We start from the raw sequence: 12,678 nt of genomic DNA, 5'->3' as shown, positions 1-12,678 counted from the left end.
CTTTAGACACAAACGCCGCCTGCTGGGTTTTACGTCGATACTCCAGAGATTCGATTCGAGGTCAAGTAGGCGACTTGACACTGTAGGTACAAATGGAGTCATACGTCTTCGCACTTTGGCTTTCTATTGGATAATGATCATTCGAATCTGGTTCCTTTTCTGAATTTCGTACAGGTCATTCCCTTTAATCCCCGGTCATTGGTATCGACACCCACTATTGGCCACACCCAGGTTACCGACACTTACACCTTAAGGTAAAGACTCAATATCTACTCAAATATAACTGTACTGATCGTAATTTTCATACATACTGTCTAATAAGGTTAAAACGTGTGCTAGAAAATTTCTTCCAAAGTTTATGCTTTTTTTTTTAATATTATAAACATTATGTAGGGTATGTTGCTACATCGTCGTAATTGCCTATTCCCGTCCTATCCAACACAAATTATTCAAAATATCAGCATTTTTATGACACACAATCCAAAACTAGTTATTCCCTAATATTTTAGTTTGTTGTCTATCATACGCGATCAATCAAAGTGAGCTGAGATCTATTTAAATGCTTTTTATCATTAAAGAAGTCCTACCAGCCAAATTCTTACGTTTTTTCGTGCGACGAAGAAGACAATGTCGACTAATCGTTTTAATTTCCGTCATTCATAAATGAAAATAACTCACGCAAGGCATTAACGTTATTCTACAGCCAGGAAAACTTGCCTGACCTGCAGAAATTTTGTAGAATAGCATTTGTCATGCCGTCCTACACAAATACATGCGCGTTAGCTTCGTAAACATTGTTGTGATTTTCAATTCGGACGATGAAAAATTTTGATGGACGGATTTTAAAACGGTACGACGTATTTTAGCAATAAAGTCAGTTGCGTAATATCAATAATATGCTTTAATAGTCGCTTTACAGTGATTTCAAAGTGAACGGATCGGAAGGTAAGTATGTTTTAGTCAAATCAGCACAAGAACTTTTGGAGTATTCATTAAATCTATGCAACAAATGATGAAAATTAGAATGGCTTTACTTATTACGACGGGAATTAGAAAAAAATCCTATAAATCAGAGTTTCTGCGCAGTGGCGGGAAAGACGGACACTTGGTATGGGAAAGATGGACACTAGCAAAAAGGTGTCACGCGTCGTCGAATCAACAGTATTAAGAAAGATTAACATATTTCATCATGTATTTAGGAAAGAATTGGTTTGGGAAAACCCCCTTCCCGATCTCCCTTTTGAGCGAGAAAATAAAATGGTTCTCTTCAATATTTACATTGGTGACGTATTAATCGTTTCTAAAAGTTGGCCCATTCCAACTGTTATATGACTTCTGGTTACTTTTACATATATAATATGTAAGTATTTGCAATGTTAAATCGTTGTTTGGCAAAATGGGTTCAAAATCTGTGTGTCCGTCTTTCCCTTAGGGATGGGACTCGAAAGCCAAAGTATCGATATCTGACATCGCAATATATCGGACCGATCCGATACTGAGTAATGAGTATATCGCAACCAAAGTATCGATACTTCGACATTCACCGATATCGAAACCCGAAATATTCAGAAAGTTTTCAGATACGATCTGTCACGGGCTTGCGATGCGGCCACCTGCCTAGTTTATAACGCCGGCATCTACGCAGCTCCAAGATACCGTGCCGTATCGAAATCCGTACACCTAAGAACTAGACAATTTAAAATGGCCAATATAAAATTATGGAATTGTAATGTACAATTCATCACACTTTCTTTTGACAGTTTGTTGCTTATTTAAACATTATTTGGAATCACAGGACGCTAAAATCAATCCTTGTTCTAAAAAATCGAGGACAAAATGTGCAGCTCTTGATGCGAAATCCGTACACTTTTCCATGTCTGATTCAAAATCCGCACACCTTTGATTCAAATTCCTTACACCATGTTTAAAACTAAAAGTTAATTGCTATGTTGTTTTTGTTTATTTGACTGACTGCTTGATAAAATAGGCTTTTCTCCATAATCGAAGCATTTTGTTTCACTCCTATTCACCTAGGAGTCATTTACTCGCACAGAGTCCACACTGGAATCAATACTTTCGTATTTGAACCAAATTGTTCATTTGTGGTCGAAAAGTTAAAATATTAAGGTTGGTGCCGATTGGCCCTCACCTCTACCCATGGGATCACCCATGGTAAACAAAACCTCGTTTGTGTCAAATCCTCTTACATTCTTTTGCTTATACCTCAGGAAATATTTGGCTTTGAAACAAACTTTCTTACATTTTAGGAGAAAATAACTTGACATATAGACAGTATATATCAGTTTTTCGTAATTTTTTTTTTTGCAAATTATACGGAAAACTAAAAAGTTGCAGAAAGGACTCCGTTATTTCAAGAGTGCCGATTCAATACGGTAGCTCTTATCGTAATGACCGGAACTGCAAACTATCTAGATGCTTTACTAAAGGATTTTCTACTATTTATCATCGCAATTGTCATCTTCCAGTATAACGACATATGTTCAGCTTTAGTCCTTTCTATTTTCTTTTCAAAGCATGGATTAAAGTTGGATAACTAAGGATACTGCACAGGTGTACGGATTTAGATTCAACTAGTAAAACTGATTCAAAATCCGTACAGTACTAATTTTAATGAATAAATATTATTTCAATGCTATAATGAATAAAATATAGCTGTACAACGATAATCATCTATCTTTCAAATCTATTTTCGGGATTTGAGACAGGAAAATCACTTCGAGTACGCTTTACACTTGATTTTACTGAAAGTGATTTTCTTAGCAAATTGCTAACGACACAGCAAATGGACACAGAAATCCGATAGGCATTTACAGTTTGATTTTTATTAATTGTATTTCATGGCCTACTGCCTAAGTTTTGACATCGATATAATGCTAATAAAAAATGGTTCTGGACCTGTTATTAATATTTTGCATTTAGACTGTTTTAATACATATAATCAAGCAAATTCTATTAGGTGTACGGATTTCGAAGCTGTACGGAATTCGATACCGCATGGTACCGTGTTCGTTTCACTCGACAATGTTCGCAGCAGTTTTATTGGTCAGGCGGGCACTTTTTAACTAGAAGCACCAGGACTAGAACTGATCAGTTTCCAACAATTTTTCAATAGATTGGTCTAAAATGCAACAAAATATCCTGGCAAAATTTTCTTTTGAAAAACCCGGTAATTTGCTGCATAGTTTGTTATATTTCAACAGACGCAGCCTAAATGCTTATATTAACTCCTATAATCAGAAAAGTGTTAGATGTAATTTAGATTCGCATATCTTTATCACATTATTTATTTACAAGGTGTTATTCTAGGGGGAAAAAATTAAAGATAATCCACATCTCAAGAAATAAAATTCAAAATTAGAATCAGACATTGGCAAAACTCCGAACGTAGCTTATACGGTCGGTACCATTTCCTAAAACGACGCAACCAAGTTCATCTCTTTTTCATACATGCAATCAAATACGAAGTGTGGCTAGCAATTTATCGGTGGTGTTGAATTTGTAATACGTTTAGCACCAGTTTTCACCCGGTTAACACATTTCCGTTTAACTGATATTGGCCAACGCGCTGGCAAGACTGTCATCTGCATGCAATTTGAGTGAAGCCGAAATGTTTGGTCCTGGGGTCCAAGTTGACAGCTCTCCTTTAAGCTAATTTCGCTAAAGCCCTATATATCCGGAAACATCTAATAAACTGATGTTAAGTAATAAAAAAGTTTTTCGATTTTCTGAAATATTTTGAGTGACACAAGGCATGGCTGGAATATGAGATTCGCATTTTTAGACAGAGAATAAATAATTAATCAGGTGCAGGATCGGTTTAGAGCAAGCTATCATACGTAGCTCGCTTCACAGTTCACAATATATATGGTTCTTGCAAATCAATCTGCGCTTCCAGCGATACGATATTCGGTGGTGGCTTCAGGAAACAATTGACCTAACAGTCCGTTGATATCGGTATCCACCGTAGAAGAGTATTCTATGTTTGCAAAAACACACATGGAGGTGCTTCATATTTATTTCAGTTGGCCGTGTGAGTAAATGAAATAGATAAGGGAATACGAAAACCTAACGCTAGCAAAGAGACGCACATCCAGCATATACCCGAGGATCTTTCACGAAGCTAGCACACGCAATCCCGAGTGCTACTGAAGTGTTAAAAACCGGCGTCTGAAAGACAACACCGAAACGGGTTGCGGTTGCTTTTTTGAGCGTGCAGTTCATTTCATCAGGCACGACAGCAGCGTACTGACTCAAATACACTTTGCAGCATTTTTCAAATGCGGCATGTATTATGGTTCAGCTTTTAGACATGCCTGTTTAGAACCTTGAGAACTGAAAAACGCGAGTTCGATAATTTGGCAAAAAGTTATGCGTGAAGAGCTGGCTTTTTGCAGCTTTCGATACCTATAATATCGGATGAAAAGGTATCGATATCCGATAATATTAAATGAAAATATCGATACCTCACCAGGCTTCCAATGGATATTCAGTGAAGGATCAAACTAACGCAATGTCGTCGGTTTAGCATGAATATGTTGTTTTTCAACGATTTACCAGCTATTTTTTTATATACAAAATTACATCGGGTAGCGTATCTACGCATTTTTTCTTTGTTTTTCTTATAAATTTGACAGCTGCTGCTGCTGCTAAAAATCGGCAGTTTAATTCAATCGGCAGTGTTCATTCAGTCTATAGAAACATTTTCCATCATTGATTTGCTTCAAAAAATTATTGTTTATGAAATATAACAAGTGTCCGTCTTTCCTGCAGTGTCCGTCTTTACCGCACTTCCCCTACAGTTGTTATGGCAACTGATTTTATTATTTATTCCGGTTATTATGTTTCTGGCCTTCCTGATCCATGTGGCAGTATCAGTCTTGATACCACAATCGAGCGTTGTCTGGCTACCAAGATATTGAAAGGCGTCTACTTACTCAACTTATAGTCCCGCTACTGTGAAATTGGTGGGATTATCAGTGTTCACCAGGGATGATTCGATCACTTTGACTCAATTTTGATTCATTTGACAGTACCGTCTCAGCCGAGCCAAATATGACAATATTATGTATGGGACATTTGTAGAACTAATTCTAATCTACAATTTTTCTAAACAAAGTTTTGCAATATCGCTTGTAGTTACGGTGCTTAGTTTTTGCTACATTGACTGTGACACCTGCTGCTTGGGAGCTCTCGGAGAGGTCATCACTTGCTCTGCATATCGTTTCGGTTTCGTGTGAGCAAGACGATGTCTTCGGCTAGGTCGAGGTCATTTAGCTGCACTATCTTTACCGTATTCTCAGGCAATCCTCGATTTGGTCTACTATCAATCGCTCCAACTAATATCTCATCCATAACGATGAGAAACAGCAGCGGTGATAAAATGCAGCTCTGTCTCACGCCAGCAGTAACCCTTATGGGGTCGGACATGACGGCATTGTGGAAACGGAGGAAGAGGCACAATTTGTGTCTAAAAATAACCCAACCCATGTCGCTAGCTTAATAACAGGGGTTGTGCAGTCTCATTTTGTCCAGCGCCTCTATGGTTCAAAGGTCCAAGTACCAGTGAGCCACATGGCCTGGCAGGTGTTGTGAGTTCGAATCCGGTTATAACCTCAGATTGTACCTTGGTTCGACCCATGCACCTTCCAGCATTGGACAAAAGTTAGGAGTCACAACGACAACTAATTAAGCGTAGCTACGATTACCCCTCACCCCCTTACCTTTCCACTCTTTCCCCTCCATTCAAAAATCCTTCAATACTTTCCCCTACCGTCCCTTCAGCAACTGTAGAACTACCGTTTCAAAAAAATATTAATATATGCTCGACCGCGTTTCAAGGTCAAGACTAAAAACATGAGGTTTGGTCAAAGTGTAGTTGAGTGTATTCCAGTGAATTTTAAAAGACGTGCCCTGAACAGGATTGATTTGCTCTTTTTACTTATTTTTTGCTCTTTTGACTACAGCGCCTCTGCCAAACAGAATTCGAAAAAGTGATTTATAGGACAAGTGTAGAGTTACTTATTATCTACAATATTATTGAAGAAAGTATAGTTTAATCTTTTGTATTTATAGCGTTACAGAGCTGCAATGCCATTGGTAGCAAAAAGAATGCTCTTTTGGCTACCAGCGGGGTATCAGCCGCATAGCGCCATAAATATAAAAGATAAAACTATACCTTCTTCAACAATATTGTAGATAATAATGAACTCTACAATTGGCCTATGCATCACTATTTCGAATTTTGTTTGACTGGGACGCTGCAGTCAAAAGAGCAAAAATAAAGTAAAAAGAGCTAATCAAGCCTGGCCCTGAATATCACTTTGTGATATGAATATCAAAGTGATCACTTTTTCTTTTGCCTAAAGTGTTTCATTTCTGCCGGGATTTATCGGACGGAGTTTCTTCTTTACGAACTGAAAAGTCGGATAAGTGAATAAGAATAAGTGGGATAAGAATTAGGAAGATGTAATACATTCCACATGTTGCCTAAATCTAAACGTAGCTTAACGCAACATTTCATGACATTAACTTGTCTGCCTTTCAGTGTACACCATCGTGAAAAGGAATCAATTCAGCCTTGAAGAGTACGACAGTCAAGTCTGGTCCGAATTTCACGAAATATCTTTAAGTCATGGTCGTACATGAGTCTTGAAGAGCTCAGAAAACATTACACGTTGACGAAAAGTACAAGGCGGATTAATATCTTTGATACTGACAAAAGTGAAGTGTTCAGTGAGATATAATTGGATCCACCTTGTCGCCCAGTTTGGTAAGCCCATGCACCTCATTCTTTCCACTGCAATTGCATGTGGAACTTTGTCGAACACCTAGCTGAAGTAACTGTATGTTGCATCAACCTATCTTCTTTCTATACTTTTGATCAGTGAATTAACGAATACCATCAAATTCGTGGGTATAGAGAGTTGGTGAAACTAATGTATCCTCACAGCACGTCTCAGTTCGCAAAAGACTTCAACTCCGTTCCGAAAGCGTATGTATCAAAAAAGGAGATTGAATTCAAGTGTTCTTTTGTACGGAAGCATGCTTCAATAATAAAAATTCATCTCCTTCAACATTTTAATAAGACATCTCCTACATTCTACGTGTCGAAATAAAAAAAGCTAGTCGCATCGCAATCAGCAAATTAGAATGCAGACAAGCTCAAGATGCCTTAGTAAACGCGATAACTGAATTAAAACATACATGCTAAGTGTCTGGATAATTTAAGTTCCCCGTCTAACGTGCAGTTAGAAGGTTATCTAGTTTTTATGCTAAACTTGACACGGTCAAAAATAAAAACAAAGCATATTTAACTCCACAACATTTTGTCTTTGTTGAATTCACTAGGCAAGTTCGCATGTTATTGTTTATCATAACTGCACCGAATAAAATTCAACATAAAACAACTGCTACAAAAAACATTAAACAAATGAATTCAATGAACTCACGTCCCCCTGCTCTATTCGTTTCATATCAGCCATACCATCGTGCAGTAGCGCGTTCACAACATGCTGTCAACTCTCGGAACATATCTGTGGGGCGAACCCAAAACTGAGGATTTTTCACAGCAAGTGTCATTTTTTATCAACGGTCGACAGTATAGCATCGATTCCGGTACGGTTCCGGTGGATACCTCGTTGGTGTCCTTCATCCGAAATAATGCTCAACTGCGAGGAACAAAATTTTCCTGTCTGGAGGGTGGCTGCGGAGTGTGCTGTGTGGTCATCGAACGTGATGACTTGATCAACAAGGACAGCGTGATGTTGGCGGTTAATTCATGCCTCATGCCAGTGTTTTCTTGCCATGGATTGAGGATCACTACCATCGAAGGGATTGGTAACCGAAGGGGTGGATACCATCCGTTGCAGAAGCAGCTGGCGCAGTACAACGGTAGTCAATGCGGTTTTTGCTCACCCGGAATGGTTATGACGATGTATGGCTTACTTAAAAGCAACAGAGGAAGTGTTTCAACGACCACCGTGGAAAATGCTTTTGGAGGAAATTTGTGTCGATGCACTGGATACCGTCCAATCCTAGATGCGTTCAAATCGCTGGCCAGGAGTGGAAAGATTATCTGTCAAGATATTGAAGATTTAGGAAAAGAGTGTTCGCGGTCCTCGACAACTTGTTCGAACAATTGTGCAATAATTGGCGTTAACAAGACAATTTTTCTAAAGTTTCTTGATCAAAGAGAGTGGTACAAAGTATACAAATTGGAGGACGTAACATCACTGTTGGAACAGATCGGAGATCGATCGTACATGCTACTGAGTGGAAATACAGCACATGGAGTGTATCGTAGAGATATTGATCTACAAGTTTTCATAGATATATCATCTATAGAAGAACTCCATAGCTATCAGATAACCGATGTGATTACAATTGGCGGAAACATTTCATTAACGGAGTTCGCAGAAATTTTAACTAAAGCTGGTGGTGCAAATTCTTCTTTCGCCTACTGCAAAGAATTAGTGAAGCACGTCGATATGATAGCTCATCCCCTGGTTCGTAATATTGGCAGTATTGCAGGTAACTTAAGCATCAAACATGCACATAAAGATTTTCCTTCTGATATCTATTTGCTCTTAGATGCGGTTAATGCCCAAGTCATTTTAATAGATAACTATAATAAATCCTCTGTGATGAGTTTGCAAAATTTTCTTTTGACTAATATGAATAAAAAAATTATCAAATCAATTATTTTACCTTCCATTGATCCTAGCATGCATGAGTTTAAATCGTACAAAGTTATGCCAAGATCGCAAAATGCGCATGCATATGTAAACGGAGCATTTTTAGTCAAATTTGCTAATGATAGAGCATCGATTAAATCATCGAGAATTTGTTTCGGAGGAATCAATCCCGAATTAACGCATGCAACTGAAACTGAAAATACGTTAATTGGTAGAAATCTCTTCACCAACGATACGGTTCAAAATACTCTAACAACATTGGCCAACGAATTAAATCCAGACTGGATTTTACCGAATGCATCTGCCGAATACAGGAAAAATGTTGCCCTTTCTCTGTTCTATAAGTTTGTTCTAAGCATTGCCCCGCAGGACAAGGTAGCTTCACAGTTAAAATCCGGAGGCAGCATGCTTGAACGACCCCTTTCATCGGGCAAACAATCATTCGATACGTACAAGAAAAACTGGCCCTTAACTAAAAATATTCCGAAGCTAGAAGGGTTAGTACAGTGCGCAGGCGAAGCCGAATATATTAACGATATTCCACTCTTTCCGGGTGAGCTTTGCGCCGCGTATGTAAAAGCTACGCAACCTCACTCAAAGATCGCTGATATCGATGCAAGCAATGCCTTACGCCTTCCTGGAGTGGTTGCTTTTTACACGGCAAAAGATATTCCGGGAACAAATGACTTTTCACCGACAAGCCTTGGATATCACGAGATAGAGGATATTTTCTGTAGTGCCAACGAAGAGATCCGGTTTCATGGTCAACCCATAGGGGTCATAGTAGCTGAAACATTTGAAATCGCACAACGAGCGGCAACACTGGTTGAAGTAACGTACGAAAGGATAAGCCAACGAAAGCTAGTACCAACCTTGCAGGCAACAACGGACGCCAGGCCAGCGGATTGCATCTTCAGCGAATCTCACGAGGTCACAGGAGAGCTTTACAAAAATACAGTGGAAATCGATTGCAAAACAATTACGGGTCGAATGGAGTTGGCGGGACAAGCACACTTTCCGCTGGAAAACCAAATCTGCTTATGTGTGCCGGTTGAAGATGGGTTAGATGTTTACTCTTCTACTCAGTGGATGGACACCGTACAGACGGCAATTGCGGAAATGCTGTCAATTTCACTGGCGAAAGTCAATGTTTTTGTCAGACGACTCGGCGGAAGTTTCGGTGCTAAAATATCTCGTGCAACGCAAGTAGCCTGCGCTGTAGCCCTAGCAGCTCATCTAACCAACCGACCTGTTCGACTTCACTTAACTCTAGAAACTACAATGGAAACCGTCGGTAAACGATACGGATGCTTCAGTGACTATGAAATAAACCACGATGAGAGTGGTAAAATTTCCAAAATGGCCGTCTACTTCACGCAAGACTATGGCTTATCTTTTAACGAGCCAGTTGGAAATACCACTACGGCTTTTCTACCGAATTGTTACGACAGCAGATCATGGAAGATTGTAGAAAAGAAGGTGAAAACTGATGCCGCAAAGAACACCTGGTGCAGAGCCCCAGCAACGACTGAAGCCATTGCCACTATTGAGACTATAATGGAACATATCGCTCATGCGACGGGGAAGGATCCCCTTGATGTCCGGTTTGCAAACATGCCCCTAGATTGTCCCTTTCGCAAGCAGATACCGGACTTTCTCGAACAAGTCCAATTTGATCAACGCAAAAAACTAGTTGATACCTTCAATTCCAGCAATCGTTGGAAGAAACGGGGAATTGCCGTCATCCCGCATAGATACATGGTTGAGTATGGTGGATCGAAAAATGCTTATGTAACCATATTTAAAACAGACGGATCGGTGGCGGTCACTCATGGTGGAATCGAAATGGGACAAGGAATCAACACCAAAGTTGTGCAAGTGGTGGCTCATGTTCTTAATATCCCTATGGAAAAGGTATCCGTGAAACCAACCACTAGTTTGACAGCATCGAATGCCACCGCTAGCGGAGGTAGCATAACGAGTGAAGTGATTTGTTTCGCCGCTAAAGGAGCTTGCGAGGTATTGTTGAATCGCATGAAACCTTTTCGAGAAAAATATCCAAAAGCATCATGGGAAGAGCTGGTCAGAATTTGCTACGTCAGAGGCGTTGACTTGAGTGTTAACTTTTTGTACAGACCACAGGATATTCAGCCGTACTATATATGGAGTTTAGGGTGCGTTGAAGTTGAAGTGGACTTACTTACTGGCAACCTTCTTATCTGGAGGATGGACATTCAACAGGATACAGGAGAAAGCATGAGCCCTGGAATAGACATTGGCCAGGTCGAAGGTGCCGTAGTAATGGGGCTTGGCTATTACTTAACCGAAGAGTTGATATTTGATTGCAGCAATGGGAAACTGTTGACGAATCGAACTTGGAACTACAAGATACCAGGCGCTAAGGATATTCCGGTAGATTTTCGTGTCAATTTTCTTCCAGGCAGTTCTAATGCAGCCGGAGTGTTGCGCTCAAAGGCCACCGGCGAGCCTCCGCTGAATCTCTCGGTTGTGGTGCTATTTGCTCTACGATATGCGCTTAGATCTGTCCGAAAAGATGCGGGTCTATCCGACGACTGGATTCCGCTAGGATCTGCAACGACACCAGAACAAATCTTTTTAAAAGCTGGAAATAGCATACAACAGTATTTGTTAAATTGAAAGTTTGCGTCAAAAAATAAACTCATATTCATGTTCCGCTTACTACGTTTTTGTCTCATACTCTCATTTATTATTGGAAACTTTCCAGGTGCAGATAACACATACACTAATATGCGGTTCTATTCAAAGAAACTCTTTCAAAAGAAGAAACATTGAAAGTAAAAATATAAACGGTATTTTTCAAAATTCCATGAGACTTTGTATATGTACATAGTTAATTCAAAAGTCCAAAGTCTTCTTCTTTACTAAACTGTGCAATTTGTGGGTTGTTTCTTTACAAATTTATAAAATCGACACCAACTTTCAAAAGTGCCAATTTGCAAAATGTTAACAAACCGAGTGAGGGTTATTTTCTGCTAGACTAGCATAGGGAAAGAAACCCTCACTCGGTTTGTTTACATTTTGCAGATTGGCCCTTTTGAAAAATTGGTGCCGAAATATCAAATAGTATACAGTGGACCCCCGTTCGTTTGAACGATTCCTCATGCAAACTAACGGGGTTCGTTTTTAATTTGAACGACTAGCAACCCTAAATATACTGAAACTTGTATGAACTGGCCGCCCTGCTCTTTGTTATCGTTTTGGTGGTTTGATTTAGTCTCGTTTAGTTGGTAGTTGCAAGCAGCGAATATGTTATTCTCCGATCGGATTTCTATCGTAATCGTTGGGAAACGCAATGTGAAACTGATTAAACTAGGATTAAACACGCTAGACCAGTACAAACAAATCGTGTTTATGTGCATTGTCTGCGAAGGCAAATGATGCCATGTTGAGAATGACATTTGAACCATTTTTAATTTGCACATCGTGCAAACCAGCGGGGTTCAAGTTAAAAAGTGTTCAGATTAAAAACGGTCAAGCGAACGGGGGTCCACGGTACTTACTTCTTACTTCTTACTTCTTACTTCTTACTTCTTACTTCTTACTTCTTACTTCTTACTTCTTACTTCTTACTTCTTACTTCTTACTTCTTACTTCTTACTTCTTACTTCTTACTTCTTACTTCTTACTTCTTACTTCTTACTTCTTACTTCTTACTTCTTACTTCTTACTTCTTACTTCTTACTTCTTACTTCTTACTTCTTACTTCTTACTTCTTACTTCTTACTTCTTACTTCTTACTTCTTACTTCTTACTTCTTACTTCTTACTTCTTACTTCTTACTTCTTACTTCTTACTTCTTACTTCTTACTACTTCATTTTTCTCCGATTCTCGAAAAAACTTATTTTTCACTGCATGTCACTGCAAGGAGGATTGATCAATCCGTACAAAACTTTGGATATTGGAACGTGTGGTCGAAACGAG

General features: G+C 39.2%; 1 protein-coding gene across 1 annotated transcript in view; it reads right to left on the bottom strand.

Moving 5' to 3' along the window:
• Positions 1-11,160, bottom strand: part of LOC128738689 (LIM/homeobox protein Awh-like) — a 40,079-nt gene extending 28,919 nt beyond the window's left edge. Inside the window, exon 1 of the mRNA XM_053834008.1 lies at positions 10,919-11,160. Coding sequence (XP_053689983.1) covers positions 10,919-10,948 — 30 coding nt within the window. The 5' untranslated portion in view covers positions 10,949-11,160. The remainder of the gene's footprint in view (positions 1-10,918) is intronic.
• Positions 11,161-12,678: the final 1,518 nt, after the last annotated feature.

The sequence above is a fragment of the Sabethes cyaneus genome, chromosome 2 (genome assembly GCF_943734655.1).
Source record: "Sabethes cyaneus chromosome 2, idSabCyanKW18_F2, whole genome shotgun sequence".
Lineage (NCBI taxonomy): Eukaryota > Metazoa > Arthropoda > Insecta > Diptera > Culicidae > Sabethes > Sabethes cyaneus.
This window is presented reverse-complemented; position numbering and strand designations above follow the sequence as displayed.